We start from the raw sequence: 20,450 nt of genomic DNA, 5'->3' as shown, positions 1-20,450 counted from the left end.
CAGGCCATGCAGAACTCGGACCTGGTCGAGTTGGGCCGAATCCGATTCGACTCGGTCCGATGCCCACCTCTATCTCTCATTCTCCTCCCTCTCTCTCCAATTAATCTCTGTCGTCTCTTCTATCTCTCTCCATTGCAGCAGCCGTGAAGCTCCTACCTGAAGAAACACACACCGTGAAGCTCCTCTCCATAGCTCTGCAGTCCTTTCTACAAGTAGCTACAAGGTGTCAACCTCTCTTTCTCTCACTGCATCTCTCCCTCCAAACATGTTTCTAATCGCAAACAAAGATTTCCAGCACATTCTTCGTGTTTTGAACACGAATGTGGATGGGAATCGAGATCTGATCTTGTGATGTTCGGTTAGGGTTCACTGATTTTGATAATTAATCTTGATACTGGTAATAGATTTTGGATTTTGTAGATCTATTCATTTGAATCGGATTCTCTTTTATCTTTGCAATTTCTAAAGTATATGTTGATTTTTTCTTTTGTGGATTAGGTTTTACAAGTTAGTGATTTGGAGAATCTGATCGGATTGTATGCTCAATGGCACTTGCGTTTGCTCCCTTACTATTCGTTTGATCAGTTCGTACACAAGGTGGAACAAGTAGGTGCCACCAAGCGTGTATAGGTAAGCCACTTCGAATGCTAGGTCTTGCACATCTTTGCTCTGCACACATGTGCTATAAGTTGTGTTAGCTAGGATTTTACTCAGATCAGCTTTCCTCTGTTAGGACATTATAAATTAAGCTAGTATAGGGAAAGATGCAATGGGCAGGCCATGTATCTTGGTCCAGAGGTCTAGGTTCTGTATTGAGCTAAAGGACAAAATCTTGGCTAATCTCTCTTCACTGAAATTGGGCTAGTCCACTCTTCGGCTCCTGTTTATTTGACTGGCCATATTTTTCAAATGATCAGTCACAGTTATACAGGCATGATTGACTTCCTGTTTTTTTCTTAAGATATCAAGATTTAGAGATCCTTAACCTAGGCATTATGACCATGAAAGCCTGTTAGTTGATGATTTTGATAGAGGTCAGCTGTTACAAATGATGTTATTTTGATAGAGTATGGTAGGTGTTTGGTTTTTGGCCAATGAAAATGTTCTTGTATTGATATTCTTGTTTCTGCTCATTTGAAAGATCATATGCATGGTAGCAAAGATCATATGCATGGTAGTAGTTTGTTTTTTGGCCAATGAAAATATTCTTGTATTGATGTTCTAGTATATGCATATGGTGCAGGACCAATTTCTGCTCATTTGAAATTTCTTGCAAGAGATGTCATGCAACTATGTTAAGTTTCAGTTTCTTTGATATTTCCTGCAAGAGAAAGCTAACAACTATTGCATGTGAAATGGTCTGGTAAGCTAGGGGTTCTGGGTGGTCAGATTTTCTACGAGCAGGGCCTTAATCTTCTAAGCTTTTGGTTTGTTTGTTGTTTAGTTAGATTGCTAGCAGGGCCAGTTTTTATCATTCCTGGTAAAGTACGCAAGTTGTCTCCATCCTTGTTGGAGCCTTTCATGTGGTCTATTTGCTTATTTGCCCAAGCTTCTTCAGGTTTTGTCTCTCTCAAATTTCTGTCGTTCAAGTTGGATTAGAGCATCAATTTTAAGGTGTTCTTTTTTTGGAATATAGGATGGTAATTTTGGATTGGTAAAAATATTGACCAGGATTGCAATGGTCTATATTACAGATTGCATGACCCGGAATGGAAAATGTAGTGGGGTTGGCAAATTTTGGCAAACATCGTTGACAACAAAATGATGCCTTGCCTATTAATGCAATGCCTAAATTGAAAGAACTCAATAATTTTTGTGGCAAATAACATCTTGGTCCTATTGTTGTTCTAAATGTTATTTCAGCAACTCTTAAAGGATCTTCTGATTTGGTTGAGTTCTAGTTTTATGGTGTTCTATTGAGTTGTTAAATGAGATTGGGGATTGGCTACAGCTTTTTGGAGGCCTATTGTTGTTCTAAATGTTATTTCAACAATTCTTAAAGGCAATTTGTTGGTTTTGATGGAGACCTGTTTATGCCGTTTGGAGGCTATCTGAAGAGAAACATTTAATTCGACAAACATTGAGCTATATTTTGTACGATGAGCAAGCATGTAGAAGAATTTGAATGACTTTTTTGTCTGATTTTGAGGGAGGCCAATTGCCAATTAAAGACTCCCATGATGGTTTGGGAGGTAAAGTTGGAGGATAGCAATTTGAAAACTCTTCTCGGGACATTCAATCATTTTTTGAGGTTGACTATATTGGTACTGTTAGCTTGCAAGATACTCCATATATTAGTTATAGTTTGAAACACAACTAATCTTTGTGTAAAGTTTCAGGTGAATTATGGATGAATTTGGATGGTGACCTCTCCCATATGTTTGAATATCTTGCCATTACTTTCCTCTTCCTCAAAGCTATAATGTTTTCATGTCTTTATTGCTTAACTACATTATATCATTTGTTTGAAATTTATATTCTCATGGCAAACAGTTCCTGACATAGCATGTGTTGGCACAGGTCTTCATCCTCTTGGTACAGGTTTTCATCCTCTTTACAGATTCTTCCTGCTAACTTTCTATTACTCTTTGCTGTGAGTCCTTGATCTCATTGAACTCTTTCAGAGTACTTACAACCAGAATTATGATTGGCAGATCATGGTTGGCAACTATTTGTTTCAAGATCCTTAGTAGATCAATCCAGGCTACTTATCATGGTTGGCAGCTATTTGGCAGCTATTCTTTTTCATGTTTATGAAAGGTTTGTTATGACTTATGAAATATGTTCGAAGATTTCAGGGTGAATTGAGAAAACCACTCATTTATATTAGATAAATGGCATTGATTCAATCATCCACTCAGCCAACACTTTATCCAATCCTTTTTCTCTTCTCATTATAGTACCAGGTTCCCTACTTTAGCGAGCTAGGAATGTAATGTTGGGTTCGATCCTGGGAGCGGCATTTTGTTTCCCTCTTGGTAATATTCCCATTCTCATCTATTTATATGAATGAATCAAAAGCTTACCGTTCATTACTTCCAAATATAAATTGGCGTTGCTATGTTAATTTACACAAATATGACTTTTGTATTTTTCATGAAAGATATCGTGTGCACATTGTACACCAGGAGATTGCACGTCTCTTGCCATCTGATAGCAGATAATAGGAATCTTAACATGCATTTCCAAACAGGCATTTAAAATTTCACATTTTGTGAACCACGTGAGATTTCCGTGAATTGTCTTTTATCAGTCGAAGTTGCGTTCTTTATATGAAAACCAAAAAGAAAAAAATAAAAAAAAAACAAAGAATACGGAGAAAGCTAATCCTCTCAATTTTTTTCTCTTTAGAAAATGAATTTTTGCTGAAACAGGTATGTGATCGAGTGATTGTGATGTAGTTTTCATCATCATTGAATGATATGTTGTGCAATCTTTCATTGGGAGAGTTTGGAGAGTGAGAAGAGGACCCCATCATCATCTAGCATAGGGCTTTTTGGATTGACCTAAGGTGGCAACCATCAAAAACCATCTTCCTAGCGGATTAGTGGTTCATTCTATATTAGATTGAATGCTTCTTCTTTAAAGGTATGTAGAGCGTTCTCTTGCATAAAATTTCAAATTTTGGTTTCTCTATATTTTCAGTGATGATTTTGTACTCTTTTCTACCATGTAATCTATTAATATGCTTTCTGAATTCCTTGATTTTGTATTTTACTATGTGTATTGTAATAAGACCTTAGTTCTTTGGTTAAAGTCATGCCATGTCTCCATATTCTTCCTTTAATTTAAAGGACATTTTGGTCAAAATGTCCTTTACAAGGGCAATGAGGAGACAAGCATTGTGTCATGCTCCAATGCCCAAGTTTCTTAACTTCTACCTTGGGTTTGATTTGGGCTTAAATGTTTTCTTTGTTGACAGATCCTGTCAACATTATCATATCAGACTCATCATTGGGCTCTAAAAATAAAAATAAAAAAAAATCATGGGTGGGCTAACAATAACCAGTTATTTGATTTCTCCTTTACAGTGTTGAATCATGCCTTTGTTTCTAGCAGATTCCCTAGTTCTCTGCTTGGCATTTGTGACATGTGCAACATTTTTTTTTTTTACACACACACTCCCCCACACACTCGCACTAGTGGAATTTCACCACCTATAGGTACTTGAACCCTTGACCCGATGTTGAAACTCCTGAGAGTCTACCATTGGAGCAAGAGCAAGGACCCGACATGTGCAACATTCAAAGTACTGCATTATATGGCCTTCCATTGCAGGTTCTAGTTCATGGTTGGACAGAGGCGACAGAGCATTTGAAACAGTACTGCTCAAAAAATGTTTGCCCTCATGTATATGCTTCCCAGATCGAAGAGACAATCGACGTCAAATCAGATCTGTGTGCCTATAAGGTATCAGTAGGGATGTCCATAAGTTTTTTGTGGACAAGCAATGGTTGAATATGCGTTCATTTTTTTTATTTTTTATTTTGCCATGAAAGTCCTTTTTCCTTGAACTTAAGAAAGAATTGAACTTATTTTTATTCTTGGAAACTAGATGTAGCAATCTTTTACTGCGATATAGATGGGAGTTCCCTTTGATTGCACTGTGACATGATCGTACATGTTGGGGGTAACAGAACCCATGGAAGATATCTACTATTGAGGCAGAGGGTTGAGGTTAGTTTTTGTTCTGGAGGGCATTGGGTTGGATCCTTGCCTATAGGAGACCTCACAAAACTAATACCTGTTTGGTTTCAATATAGTTCCCAGGGGACAAACCCATTCCTTTTGTCCCCTTTGGGAGTGTAGGCCTTGCAACCTACAGAACCAGTTGAATTTAGTAGGCAACAGACTCAGCTGCCTAAATTGACAACGAATGAGAAACTGCAAAACCACAGGGTCTCTCCTGTTCCAGTGCTAGACGCTAACATAGAAGATCCGGGCAAGATCACCTCTACAATGATTGATCTCAACTTGAGGCCAAACCAGATTCATGGGCAGCCTTCGAATACACAGGTATGCATGTTATTGGCTTTCAATATGACATGTATATTTTGGTTTTGTTTTTTAGAGGTTGCGAAGCTAAAGTTAACCAATCTACTAGTTACGTGAAGTTCAGTGTATTTTTGTGTTCGTAAGGTGCAGGGGATGAATGCTTTCAAGTGTAGTTCCAGTGGGATCTTGCAATCAAGATCTAGAGAAGTAAGCAAGGTAGATTCTATTCTTCTCATTTATGCTAGTTCACTGGTCTTTTTGTTTAACCATTTCTTGGTTAAAGGAAGAAAAAGAAAAAGACAAGGAGCCTGACTCCTTCAGCCTTCTAACTTTTGGACGTCCTAAAAAAGAAAAAGATCAGAGTTGTTTAGACTAATCACTGGTTAACATCTATAAACCAATGCCATGGTGCATGGGGTTTTTTTTTTTTTAATTTTTTTATTTTAAGCAGGAGTGCATGGGACTGAAATGTACAATGCATCTCTTGAATTTTTGGGGGAATGCATGGGAACTATTATACATGTTTTGTTGAGTTCTTTTGAAATGCTTTGTTTTGTATGGTAAAACTTTTTTTAAAATGATGATGAGTTAAGAAAAAAAGAAAGAAAAAGGATTGCGAGTTATGATTTCCTGAGATATTTAGAGTTTCATGAGTTGAATGGAAGTTCACACTTTGTTAAAAGCTAGGGAGAGTCTCAGTTGCTAGCTTGTATGCTATATTCAAATCTTGAATTAGTATAAATGCCTTGCTTTTGTACTTCTTTTCTACTTAAACAAGGTAACCTATATTAGTGGAACTTTTTCTGTTCTCAATATGTCGTTGTTGTCTTTTGCATCATCATCTTTATATTAGCCTTCCAACACTTCGGTGTTGGCTTTTGAATGGAAGATTGGCAAATCTTTTATGACACCGAACATCAATCTTCCATTTTTACCTGGGGTCTGGAACAGACTATGGTGGCACCTTCTCATAATTCAAATGATCTTTGGAATCAGAGAAGTTGGTTAAAGGTAAGAAAGAGAACCAGCTGTTGCAAAATAAAATAATAGTGGATATGCCAAGATTAAATATGAAAAACGATCCGAACACGTAACAAATGTGCTGAACTTTTCAAGACAGACATACTCAACAAATCGACGCATCCTTCTATTTGTACGAGCAACAACATGAAATAAGTTTTCAACGAATCTTCAACCCAATAGGGCAAAATCTCTTCATGTAGCACTAGTCCTCCAAATATATAAAAACCGACTCTCTTGCAAATCTGAGAAGTTCATGGCCTTTGATTTATGTGCAAGAAAATGCTGGACGAGAGCTAAACTTGTCATCGTTAGAATAAGTTATTTATAAAAATATCAATGGATTATTACGCAGGCATATGGCTCAGAATATAACCTAGATGTGGCACTAACATGAACACACATGGGGAAAGCTAATCTACCCAATTTCACTAGCAGTATCATTTTTTTTTTTTATTGCACTGATACTGCACTTTAATCTGCTTCTATTCTACCATTTTGAATTACCTAATGTGGCTTAATAAAAAACCAATTTTCATCCTAATTATCTGTTATATATTTTAGGAAGCTGCAAAGTGCAAGTTGTAAGTTGCTATATTCTCTCTATGCTGTCATAAACGCTGTTTTAAACTAGAAATTTGAGTCAAGCTGATTGATCTTTTAGTAGTTTAAGATGTTTGAAACTTTGTTGTTTAATGTAAGTTGCATTTATTGTTAGTGAATAGAGCTTAATAAAGCAATTTTAACTTAAATATGTTGTATAATGCATTAAAGTGTCTTAGAAGAAATGTAGGATGGTTCTCATTTTGAAATCATATCCAGTGTTATGCACCTTGGTATGCTCACGTTCCTGGGTTGAAAGTTTTGACTCCATACTCATCAGAAGATGCTCGGGGCCTTTTAAAAGCTGCTATTAGAGATCCTCATCCTGTAGTTTTTCTTGAAAATGAGTGGCTGTAAGTGGCTTTTCGAACGTGGAACTATTTTTGTCATGTGAAACTTGAAGTATTTATCCAATTAGCATTGATTTTGGGATGCTCCAGATATGGAGTCTTCCACTGTTTCAGCGGAAGTTCTTGATTCCAGTTTCTGCCTTCCAATAGGAAAAGCTAAGGTATGATTTTTTGGAGTGCATCACACGTTATTTGCAAATTTAATGTTTTTCTTCAAGTTCCTCATCAACAGGTTGGACGTCAAATTTACATAAATCATAGTGGACCCCGCAAAGTTTACTCAATAGGCAATTTGCTTCATCTGTGTGACCTAATTAATAGGTTAGATGGCAAATAAGCATTACAATGGGCCTTATTAAGTTTTTAATGGTGGTCACTCAATCATCAATGTTTTCTTGTAGTGTGGTCCACTTAAGATTGAAGTTGTGATAAAACACATACATTGTGGTGGGGCTTATTGAGCACTGTCCAGGCAGAACCGCGTGGGCAAGACACAATCCCCTTCCTTCAAGCATGCCGATTATGTGGTGTTGCCAAACCAGTTGTGGTGTGCTTACGTATGAGAGGCTGCGGAGTCTGACATGATATATGGTTTTTATATCTACACGGTTTGTTCATTTCTTCCAGCTCATTTGAGGGCATGAACTCACAAATAAAGTAGATCCGAAGCTCAAGTGGACCACAACACAAGAAACAGTGGGAACAAAGTCAAACACACCGTTGAAACCTTTATAGGGCCAGCCGTAATGTTTATTTGTCATCTTAAGCTTTTGATAAGGGCACTTAGACTTGGATGAAGGGATAACACAAATATCAGCCTGATCCAAAAATTTGTGTCGCCCAGTGGAGTTTTTAATGGTGCGTTCAATCACCACTATTTCATGTGGTGGGGTCCACTTAAACTTTGGATGTGCCTCATTTTTTAGTTCATGCCCTAGGAGGAGGGAGCAAAACAAATGGACCGCTTCCTTATAAGATACACATCATATCGGGGCCCACAACGCCCAACTCATGGACACCACCACCGGAGTGGTGTTGGCAACGCTTGATCCACATCTAGAGCTGTACACGAACCGAGTTAGCTCGGTTAACTCGCTGGACTCAACTCCAAAAAGTTCGATTCAACTCGGTTCGAAACTGAGTTTGAGCCAAGTCAAGCTGATTTTTGGAGCTCGAAAATATTTCGAGCCGAGTTCGAGCTCGAATCGACTCGTATCGAACCTCAACTCAAATCGAACTTAGATCGAACCAATTCGGTGACCTCCTCAACTCAAATCGAACTTAGATCGAACCAATTCGGTGACCTGGTTATTTTGATATTGATGTTGCTCATCAAGTGTTTGATGAAATGACATAACAAAGTGTTGTTTCGGGTGCATACATTCTCCACGAGGTTGGCTAGTGGTGAGAAAGGTATGGAAATGAAACAAATTACTACAAAAAAAAATAAAATCATCACAAGATAAAACTTTGTATCTTGATTTTGATGCTGTCTACTGAGTGCTTGGTGAAATACTTATAAACTGCTGCTGTTGTTTTGCATACCGTGAGAAATTGAAGGTGCACTCCATGAGTTTGAGAAATGCCACACAAGCTCGAACTCGGCTCGAATTGGCCCGAGTTGCTGGCCGAACCAAACCGAGCTAGCCAGTCAGGCTCAAGGACCAAGCCGAGCCGAATCAAGCTGTGCCAAGATCGACTTGATTCGACTCGTATACAGCTCTTTCCACATCCCTACTACCACTAGCTGGGTGGCTAGTGTGGGCTCCACCATGATTTATGTTTTATCTACACCGTCCAATTCGTTTCCCTAAAATCGAGGGGAGCGGATTAGGTGCAGCTGCTGTCTTACCCAAGATGATGCGGCCCTTATCCTGGGCCCACTTTAAAGTATTTATTCTATATCCTCATAATTCATCCATTTTGCTAGATCAATTTAGGGCATTTACTCATAAACAAAAGAAGATCTAAACTTGTGTCCTTACTTATGCCTACGTAGCATGTTCACAGGAGTTTCAACATGAGGCAATGGGTTTGAGGAGAACCTCTACGTTTGTTAGTAGGTAGAGGACTCAATGATCAATAACCAGATATACCTCTTTGAAACCATGATAAGTCAGAAATTTGGAAATATTTTGGAGAATTCTTATTGAATTGTCTATATTGATTTAATCTAAAAAAGTTTATTTAGAGACACTACCAGAAAATAGGGCAACGCTGGCGGTTAAAAACCGTCGGCAATGACTTTCCCCATCAGATTTTAGCACAAGAATGTGAGGAGAAAATAGTTTCAAAATTACCTGATTTTATCTTTCTCATCTAGAGCCCAATTGGATGTCCTTTGAACTAGTTCAGTCAACGGTCGATGCTTAGGACTAAACAGTACGTCCAATTTTCCAAGTAATTTGACAGTTTCCTCTCATAATTTGAAAATAGTAATTCCATTAGCACATAAAAACTTAGACGCCATACTTGTTCTGCAAACAAAAGATATACAAAATAGTAAAAAAGAAAGGAATGTTATTGAGTGTTCGTTGAGAAACAATATTAACATCTAATCATAACTAAACTGGAAAAGGTACCAACAAAGAGAGAACTTCAGTTACTCGGTAAATAGGCATATAGGATACATTAGTTAAAAGATAAAGGAGAAGCACGATATGCTATTGAACTAGATGTTAACAATCACCATAAGAGCTGTCAGCGAATACCTATGCATAACAAATAAAAAATAAAATAGAGTCCTAGAGCGAAGGGTTATCTTTCTAAACCCAGTAGCAAGCGCAAAATAGCCTAATACAGGTCTTAACCTACGGTTAAATGAGGTTGCCAAAGAGGTCCAAAGCTTGCCTGCAAATAGAAAGAGCCATCGACCTAATCAAATAGAGTTACTAGAATATTACAATTCAATTTCACATTGCATCCAAACACACTCTGAAACAGCCTCAAGCTAGCTCAAGTCACAGCCAAACAAAACGAGTATATACCGTCTGCTTGAGCAAATGCTCGATCAGGAGAAAGAAAATTGCAGGCCTCCCCAAAACAGGCCTGTAACTACTCCAAATCTCCTAAAACATTGTAGCTTCCAAGCACTATGTTAGCAGGTTCTCTGAGTTCTAAAATAGAGCTAATGATGATGCATCCCCATTAAATCTGTTATCAAATGCGGTTGGTAATGCTCTTGGCATTTGCTGAATAGCTACTGCATCGCTCTGAATCCGGTTCAACTGTTTGATACATTCTTAGTTTAAAAACAAAGGTAATGACCATCATTTTTGTTCTTATAAAATGTATAGAAATTTAGCTCATGGAAGAAGTCAACAGGAAAATCCATACAAAGCCTTGCAATGCCCTTTAACAACCAGCACCATGGATTGGGTAGAGTTCCCAATTTCTTTTTGAGGAGTTCTCTATTAATGCACATACATATCAGAGCTACTTGTTAAATGGAACCTTGTGTCCTGTGAACCGAGTCTCTATGTCTAGCCAAGGACTTCTTCCATAGAATTGGCTGTCAAAGCTCTCGCAATAATCTCACAAGAACAAAGAAATTAAGGAAAGAATACACTCCCAAGCAGTTCGAGCTAATCTGAATAAGCATATCTAATTCATTAAGGAAAGAATACACTCTCAGAGGATGTAAATCATCTACAATACTTCTTTTACAAAATATGTAAGGAAATAAATTATATGCAATAAAAGCTTACCTACCAATCAAATCCCACCAGATTAGTATCACATGAGCAGCACCCAATCCTATACAGTATGTAAAACAACAAGCCAGACCCATTATCATCACACTATCATTCTAACACTACTGAAAACATCTTCAATTTGCACCTGATGAACAGTGAGTATCACACCTGGCCACTGATACATGTGCACAAAGGTGGGATGCCTTATGCATGTTTGTGGGCTTGGCAAACATTTGAACATTAATAGATCACTAGTAATTCAAATCAAACCTTTAAAACTGTGGACCGTGTACATGGCAGTTTGCAAGAACAACAGTCCCAATGCACAAAGTGCAAATCACAATAAAACATCTCATCCTAACATATTGAAGGGTAAAAATCAGTAAAATGCAATTTTCGAGGAATGGAGTCGAACGCACCACAGTGTATCTGAACTGTTGTTAGACGATCCTGATGGCAAAACTGCATTCCAAGCACTTGAAGGTCCCTTGTAGAAGCTCTGGCTGGACCCCATTCGTCCATGTCTATGGGAGATTGGAAAATGTGTATGGTGACAATGACAACCAGGTGAGATTAGAGCATGGGTTAGATTTGTAGTTGCGGTTGACAATGGAACATCCAGATTGAGCTCAAGTAATTCCATGATATGAAGGACAAACCTGACGTCGAATCCACAAATTGCCCATTGAATACGGGAATGTAGCCTTGCTTGAATACAGGGACGTCCCTTGTTAATCTAAAACAGTCAGAGAATTACAATTAAAAGAAAGAAAGAAAGGAAAAAAAAAAAAACATCATACACAGTCTAACATACTTGTACTTCATGTGCAAGAGCTTCACCTAAAAAATCACTTAAAATGGTATTAGATGGGCAGTGATTTGAGATGCACTAGTGTTTCGCGAGTGGGGCAGGTGTGCTTGAAATTGGCATAAAACTTTTGTCACTGATTTCTCTCAGTTCGGCATTTGCAGTAATTTGATTGTGGAGATGAGAGCAATAACAGATGGGTTTCGGTAATATTCATCGTATTGTTGTTGAAAGTGCTCACAAATATGGTAAATAACGACCAAATGAAAGATTGTTTACTTTTGCATTGGCTGAAGATCTCTTTTGTCCAGTGTATAGGGAAAGAGTACAATTGCAAATCATCCAGTAAATTATGTAGTCTAAGTTCATTCTTTAACCAACCATCTATTGTTTTCACCTTTCTATTGAGTCTGAGGGAGTGTTTGAATGCACCATATTTCATGAAATATCATAAAATCTTACACCCTAAACTATTGTTGGATGATACATTGCTTGTTCAAATGTTTTGGATGGTGTGTTGGAGGCTGTCTTCTACAGTTACCCTCCTTTGATGCATTTGAATTCCTTTGATCAATAAAGCTCAATCCATTCCCTTTGATTGCTCATCTTTTTGGTCTCCAATGCAGAGATGAGAACCCCCACCATAGATACATACTACCATGCAATCCCATATCAACATGACTTCATAATCAATGCCACGCAAATGTCCAGTTAAAACAATATGTGAACGTCCTATCTCATCAGATTTTGGCACACTAGGCACTTGACTGAAGATGGTACTATGCAATCCATTCCCTTTGGTGCTGGTCCCTGTTTCATGATTAATGGTACTATGCAATGGACGAGTTATAAAAATTTTGACTGAAGATGACCCACAGCCCTTGCCTAAAACCTGTTGGGTTCAAGCCTGTAAGAGACCCACAAGCCAGGCCTCAGCCACATAATGAGGCCCAGCTAATAAGCAAGCCGAGAGCCTACCCAGGCCGTACATCCTACATTCATACGTGGAGATCCGCAGGATGTAGGGAGGGTCACCAAAATGCTCCATCTCACAAGCAGGGATTATGTCTCGTTGCCATTACATAAATCAAGCCCAATGATTCATTTCACACTTGAAGCCAAAGACAGAAGCAAAAGAAAACTTGTCATAGATGTAGAAATCACATACAATGCATGGAGTATATGCAACCAACTGCCATTTACAAACTTCACTCGATTAAATTCTCGAGAAAATAAAAATAAAAAAAAATCCTACAAAATAGATGTAGAGGTGTAAATATCTGTTCTTTGTATCCTAATTGCTTTACAAAGAAAAGGGGAGAAGGATATGGATTCTCCCAAACACACTATAATGGCTGAATGCTTACTTTTACCTACAAAGAATGCCTCCCCACCAGTGGGGATAGACCCAAAAAAATAAAAATAAAAAATAGAAGACAAACCACACTCACTGGCAAGGCAAAATCCATCCCTGCCCCTTCACCTTCCCTAGGAGACTTTACACAACAAAATGCAAAGAATAATTTTACAGCAATGGGCTTGAATATAGAAGAACATGAGGCGAAAAATGGAGGTTGGATTTACATGAAGGACAGATTTCCACCTGCCACAGGGCGGTTGTGGATATTCACTGATAAAAATAAAATAAAAATTTGAATCCCTTCAACAGCCTCACTCAAGTAAAAATAACTCCTATAGAACATTCCTCCATTTGAGATTCTGGAATAAAAACAGCAAGAATAGGAACAATCGGCGAGGAAAATAAGGGATTTCGAGAGAAGCTCACCTATTTGAGATGAGTCCACATGGCGCGAGGAAATTCTTCAAGGATTCGGAGCTTTGACGAGGAAGATTGGGCCGTTCGAAAGAGGGAAGAGCTCTGGCGAGGAAGAATGGGCGTTCGAAATAGGGAAGAGGCATGGCGAGTGCGTTTGGAAATCCCTCATCTGGATTGAGGAACTACTTTCAAATCCGTATATTGTGTGTTTACCATCATTTATAACATACACTATATTAACAACCGTACATGTAAAGGACCATTTAATGGATGGTTAAATAGTTTTATTTAAGAAAATATATAAATATTACCCATCTACAACTAGAAATATTATTTGGCTGGTCTGGATATCCCTATATCATTACCACTATTTCTAAAATCGAGTCACCATATTTTTACAGAAAATGCAAAACTCACTCACATTTACAGTAGAAAAAAAAAAAGGGTACCTTGCGCTTTGGATCTGGTAGGGCTCTATGGCCAGCATGATGTTTTTGTTTTATCCACGCCGTACATCCATTTCTAAACATTCTTAAAGGGAGAAATAAAAAAAATGAGGTGTAAATAAACCTTGGTTGAACCGCACCACAGGATTAAAGCGGCGATTGGACGTCCACCGTTAAAAAAAAGGGCTTTTAGCGAATAGGTTTCAGGCACGGCTAGAAGCCGTTCTTATTATTGACGGCTTTTAACATAACTGAAACCAACCCAAGTCCGTCGGCTTTGCCCTTTTTTTGGGCAGTGAGATGCATGACTCATGAATCTTTTAATATATATATATATATATATAAAAAAACTAAATTATAATATTACAATCTTAATAATAACTAACTATCAGCTATTACAATAACAGACTTTGCAGACTTTAGCATCAAGCAGAGACCGGCTGAGACGAGCAATCATGACTTGCTTGGGCTATTACAAAAACAGACTTTAGCATGAAACTGAGACCGGCTGAGACGGGCCATCATGACTTGCTTGGACGGTTGTTGGTCTTATTAGGGAAGATGAAGAACAATGAAAAAACCCCAACTGATGCTGAAGATAGAAATGGCCCACACCACGCACTTCATGGCTACATTCATGATCATCGCCACCCGATAGGCGATGACAATGTTGAGGGCCGTCGCCACCACCCATATGAGGATCTTCAGTCTCTTCATCTTCTCAGAAATTCGGTCATACACACGTAAAGACCAAAACAAAAGCTTTACCAATAGATAGACGGAGATGACGGAGGCCAAGGTCCATGGATCGTCATATGATCGGATGACTGCGATCGCAGTGTTGATCGTTAGGAGGCAGATGACTAAAATGGATACGAATGAGAGTGAGCCGGCACGGGGCATGGTCAGTTGCTCAGTTGACGGTCCTCTTTCCAATGGAAGGGGAAGATTGATGGTTTGCTCAAATCAACTGGCTTATGGTTGCACTTCCTATTTATAGAGGCTGGAGCTAGTCGTCTACGAGGGGAGAAAGACGGTCATCAAGCAAATAAGCTGAGGCATTGACTATTATTATTATTATTATTATGAGAAATGCTCACACACAACTAGTTGGACGCTGCGTATTGGTCCAACTAACTTGACATTTAATATGGAGAGGGGGCATTGAAATCAACTCCAACCATTAGATGCCACACCAAAGGTTAGACATAGAACTCAAAAATTAGGGCCATACTTGGTTTAAGCGTGCGTCATCAAAGGAATTATTTTGAAAGGTAAGCTTTTTTTTGCAAACTATTTCTAATTGTGTGGTCCACTTGAACCATGGATGGAGTTGATTTTTGGTTCATATGTCTAACATGGGTCGACATACATGATGGTCAAGGTGGATTTTCCATTAACGCTACAGTGGGGCCCAACCAAGCTAGGAATCATTATCAAAAGACCTTTTAAAAGTTAAGGTGAAGTAAACGGCCCCTCTCTCTTCACATTAAAAGACCGGACCGTTGGACTAAAAGGCAGCGTCCAACTAGTTGTGTGTGAACACAGTTTCCAACTAAGTGTGTGAGCATCTCTCTATTATTATTATTATTATTATTATAATGATAAAGAAAGGCGCTAATTCACGAAGTTATTGAATTGGGATGTTACGTGGGTCCCCTTGTGATGTTTATAAGAAATCCACTTCGTTTATATATTTTGAGAGCTCATTTTGGGACATGAGACCAAAAATTAAGCTTATCTGAAACTCAAGTGGGCCTCACAAGATGAAACAGTGGGTTTTCAATAACCACTGTTTAAACATTCTCATAGTTCTTTTATGTTTTCACTTCATGCCTCAAATTCAGTTGGCGTAATGGTTGTGCAGTGTGGATAAGCCACACACAAATTATGGTGACCCACATTTATTTTGCAAAATTTTCAATTTAAGTGTTGAAAAAATAACCGGCTAAGGCGGTATTATTGGAAAAGTTTTCTGAAAGCAACCGACTGAGTCGGAAAAAGTGTTTAAAACGTAACCGTAGCATGGGAAAGATTTACATTAACAAGATAATTATAGATGAGCCAGAAAGTCAAAGATATTAAAGTTGGTCTCGCAAAGCATTTTTTTTTTTGTTTTTTTGTTTTTTTTGTTTTGTTTTTTGGGGTTTTACACGCACACACATGATGGCTACGGTAGTTCCATAGGGAGAAGTTCCTGCGCAAGGATGCTGGGTGGGGCCCACTGCATTGTATGATAGAAATTCATTCCGTCCATCAGTTTTGAGAGCTCATTTTAAGACGTGGGACCAAAAATTAGGTGGATACAAAACTCAAGTGGGTCACACCAGAGAGAAAATTGGGGAAAGAAATTCCCGCTGTTGAAACCTTCCAGGACTCCATCTTAATGTTTATACGCTATCCAAACCGTTTATAATGTCATTCCGAATGTGATGAAGTGAAAACACCAAAAATATAGTTTGATATAGAACTTTTATGGCCAAAATAATGATTCAATGGTTCTCACTGAATACCCAATGTTTCCTCTCGTGTGGCCCATATGAGTGTTATATAAATCTATTTTTTGGTCTCACTTCCTAAAATGGTCTCTCAAAACGAATGGACGGGGTGGATTTTACAAAAACATCTCGGTGGGTCCCACGCAACATCCTTGTGCAGGAAGATGGCTACGGTACAAAAACAATAGTGATTGAATGCCCATCATTAAAAACTTCCTCAGGGGTATTGTAAAGTTCATTTAGCCTCTAGCCTTTTGACTAGGTCACATGGACATGTATGGATGGAAGAGAAACATTGTCTCCCTATAACAAGTTTTCAGGGATTTTTATCCCAAAATTCCTACGAGTTTTTTAAAAGACTGTTAAAATTCTTTTATTTATAAAAGCATGCATTGGAACCAACTAACAAAGTAAAAAGGACCTGTACTTATTTTCAAGAATTGGAGACATACGGTGGGCTTTGGTGGATCCGGGAATCCACGAAGGTTGGCAGGATATCTGATGTGCAGTGGGTTGTGGACAAATTCATGGCTAAGATGGATCAGAAAAGGTTCAGTCAACAATATAAGTGATCTGGACCGTCAAAACTTAAAACGGACGTATCTTGCAAACCAAAATGAGCTATCATACGTACCATATATGATTTTGGGGGTAGAATGAGCTACTTTAGCCACCCAACCTTGATATGCTGGGTTACCCATACCGAATTTGCTGAAATACCATCAAATCGACTATCGAATTCATATTTTAATTTAATTTTTACTATTTATAGTAAATTTTAGTTTAACTCTTCATCCATAGGGCTTTAGGAGTTGAGCCCAACATGAAAAGTGCTTAGAATAATTAGGAGAAAACCGTGGTGAAGCCAAATAGGACACTTACTATTTTTGGCCGAAAACCATGCACACTAGTGGGAATCATGATTGTCTACAAATAGTAAGTTTACTATTTATAGTAAGTTGCGAATTCTAGGAGTTTTAGTTGTAGTTTAATTTCGAAACTTCTTCCATGGCTTAGTATATATCCCTATTTAAAGGGGTGTAATCTCATTTTTTTTTTTATCATCAATCAAATTATTTTGAATTTCTTAGAATTATTTTTATTTTCTTTTCCTCTTGGATTTGAGGTTTCTCTGTGAGGAGTCTAGAGAAGTTTCGTGGATTTTGAACAGTTACCTCCCTGAGGAAGGCGGTGCTTGACCTCACGTCCTTCCCTGCGTCAGTTTGGTATTAGAGCGAGGCTTTTCCTCGGATCTATGGCTTCTAATGATGAGTCGGGCAATAATCCCATGAACGGTGCTCCAGGGAATTATCCTTTAACTGTGGCGACAACTTTCGAAGCGGCACAACGAGAGAATCGGCAAGTCATGAAAGGGCTGCAAACTTCTATCAATCACACGACAGATCACATGATGGAGGCCTGAGGGTAGCTCTATGTTTCTGGCTGCGATCTGCCACCAGCAATTGCTGGAACTCATAATCAGCCTGATCGCAAGATGATACCTGCAGTGAACCAACGAGTCATTCCTAAGGAAGGGTAATCCAACAACAAGGGGGTTGATAACATGATCCTCCAACATCCTAGACAAAGCGCTGATCGAGCAGATCAGTCAGATCGAGAGTTCAGGATGAAGGTTAATATCCCTAGTTTCAATGGCCAACTTCACATTAAGAATTTTCTCGATTGGCTTTCTGAAGTCGAGCGATCATTCGATTATATGAAAATCCCTGAAACGAATAAGGTCAAACTTGTGGCTTACAAATTGAAGGGTGGAACTTTAGCTTGGTGGGAGCAACTACAACTCGCACGGACAAGATAGATGAAAGCACCAATCCGCACATGGCAGCGGATGAAGTAGTTATTAGGTGCACGATTTCTCCTTAGCGATTAAATCAGGTACTATTCCAACAATATCAAAATTTTTGGTAAGGTAGTCGGTTGGTGAAAGATTATGCAGACAAATTCTATCGCTTGGCGGCACGTAAGTCCAGATTTAATTACAGCAAGTCGCCCGATTCAACGGTGGATTACGTATGATGATCCATGATCAGGTCCAGATGTAGTCCGTTTGGACGATGAATGATGCAATCAAGTTGGTTACGCCAGCGGAAGCGTAGCTTGAACGTCCCAACATACGAACCTATCTTACCGATAGGGTTGTCACGACGGGTCCACCCCAGGGAGCTGCACAACGCAAAGGGAAGGAGCTCGTAGGAGCCAGCGGAAGCGTAGCTTGAACGTCCCAACACACGAACCTATCTTACCGCTAGGGTTGTCGCGGCGGGTCCACCCCAGGGAGCTCCACAACGCAAAGGGAATGAGCTCGTAGGAGCACACACTCAACCTTTTACACCCATGAACCAAGATTAAGGAAGTAGGCAAGTTAGGCCCCAAAGGGGCATATATCAAGTTGGTTACGCTAGCGGAAGCGTAGCTTGAACGTCCCAACACACGAACCTATCTTACCGCTAGGGTTGTCGCGGCAGGTCCACCTCAGGAAGCTCCACAACGCAAAGGGAAGGAGCTCGTAGGAGCACACACTCAACCTTTTACACCCATGAACTAAGATTAAGAAAGTAGGCAAGTTAGGCCCCAAAGGGGCGTATTGACTGTTGCTGGTCTAAGCTGAATCTCGAACCCCTATGCTCGGCTAAGACCCGACAATTGCTTTCGTTGTGGCCAACTAGGTCACTTACCAAATACTTGTTCTCAGCGATAAGTGGTGAACCTCGCCATCAATGATGGTAGTGCTGAAAATGCCTATGAAAATTCAGATGTTTAAGTTGATGCGACTTCGTGCAAATGGGTTTTGTTAGTGACTTAGACTCGACGTGATTTTCCTTTATTTTGCATTGTATTACCAAAAGTAGGAGAAAAGGTGTATCATTCAAACAAGGTGGGTGTAAATAGGGTCCTTAACACAAGTTTTAAATTAAGCTAACTTGCTTGCATGAGTCGGGCGAGTTGACCCCGTTAACTCGAAGCTGGTTGTTTCTCGATGCAGTATAGTAAGGTGGCTGGTTTTCACCCCTGAATTGCATTTTACATGATGATCTCAACCGTTCATGTTGTGGATTCTATGCTACCCAGTAAGAACCGTTTGTTGAACGGGTGATTGGCTATGAAGATGAATATTTAATGAGTGATATTCAAAGGTTAGTATCATTAATGAAAAATGATTGTATGATTATAGCTTCTATATGGTTGGATTGAGAACATGAACGGTTCAGATATAAATATAGGGTTGCAATTCGGGGGTGGAAATCAGCCACTGTACCAAACCGTGGTACGGAGCTACCGTGCGCTAGCCAAACCCCACCGAGAGACCAAAATCAAATTCTCGATTAGTGGGTTGACTCACAGGGTTTTTTTAATGATACAGTTACTATCACCACTACAGTTTTGTTAATTCCACACGCGTGTGGGAGTTTGAGATCTACGCTTTCTGTCAGCTGAGATGATCTGTTTAGATCCACTAACAGAGAAATCAGACTATTTCACACGCCTCAGGTGGGCCACATCGTACGAAACAAATGAATAGCTCGAAGAAAATTTAACGGTCAATTACTTTTTGTACCTTGTAGCCCACCTGAAATTTAAAAATTGTCTGGGTTTTTAGACAGGTGAGCTGAGCGTTATTTCCAACCATAAGTAAAGTTCAGATCTCACACACGTGTGTCATGTTTGAATTGGTGCCCGAATCTGGATGTGTAAGCATTACACGCGTGTGGAATGATCAAACCCTTCATCAGTAATCTGATGATAATTTTTAAGAAGAACGATCACATGGAACCCCGGCATGCTAAGCTTACGATGCTGCACCTTTTTTCCCGCCAAAATATAATATTTTCCGGACATCTGAAGTCAGAGTAGGTTGATGAAGCAGGCGTTTGGACGCGGATGGAAACGGATGTCCCACCACCAGTAGCTCCTGGGCTGTGCTTATAGCTGGCGCCTTACCATTGGTGCGTCAGGGTAGGTCCCATCACGGCAATCGAGGTAAACGAAATGACCGTCACAAACGGCGTTAGGGCCTGTTTCACCCGAGTACTAGCTCGAGATGAGAAGACATTTGAATTCTCTCCCGCCTCTCCCTCTCTCAAGTCCAACAAAAACCCATTTCTCTCCCGCTCTCCCTCTCTCAAATCCAACAGAAACTGCTATGTCTCTGTTGCATCTCACGGCGTGTTAACCCCAATGCATGAATCGGACCTCGAATCCAAAGCCTCTCACCATAGGAGCCCTCCATTGTCCGAGA

At 39.3% G+C, this 20,450-nt stretch overlaps 2 protein-coding genes and 1 long non-coding RNA gene across 3 annotated transcripts in view; 2 read left to right on the top strand and 1 right to left on the bottom strand.

Moving 5' to 3' along the window:
• The window catches only part of LOC131256856 (B-box zinc finger protein 19-like), a 42,786-nt gene extending 35,638 nt beyond the window's left edge, over positions 1 to 7,148 (top strand). The window contains exons 5-6 of the mRNA XM_058257914.1: positions 6,838 to 6,971; positions 7,059 to 7,148. Coding sequence (XP_058113897.1) covers positions 6,838 to 6,971; positions 7,059 to 7,095 — 171 coding nt within the window. The 3' untranslated portion in view covers positions 7,096 to 7,148. The remainder of the gene's footprint in view (positions 1 to 6,837; positions 6,972 to 7,058) is intronic.
• Positions 1 to 20,450, bottom strand: part of LOC131256855 (uncharacterized) — a 54,767-nt gene that overhangs the window by 13,154 nt on the left and 21,163 nt on the right. The window lies entirely within an intron of this gene.
• Positions 500 to 3,583, top strand: LOC131256866 (uncharacterized). The gene is made up of 3 exons (XR_009176997.1): positions 500 to 630; positions 2,901 to 2,978; positions 3,448 to 3,583. It is a non-coding gene; the product is annotated as an uncharacterized LOC131256866 (long non-coding RNA).

This window comes from Magnolia sinica, chromosome 9, assembly GCF_029962835.1.
Source record: "Magnolia sinica isolate HGM2019 chromosome 9, MsV1, whole genome shotgun sequence".
Classification (NCBI taxonomy): Eukaryota; Viridiplantae; Streptophyta; class Magnoliopsida; order Magnoliales; family Magnoliaceae; genus Magnolia; species Magnolia sinica.
The sequence above is the reverse complement of the archived record's forward strand: the minus strand, read 5'-3'. Positions and strand labels throughout refer to the sequence as shown.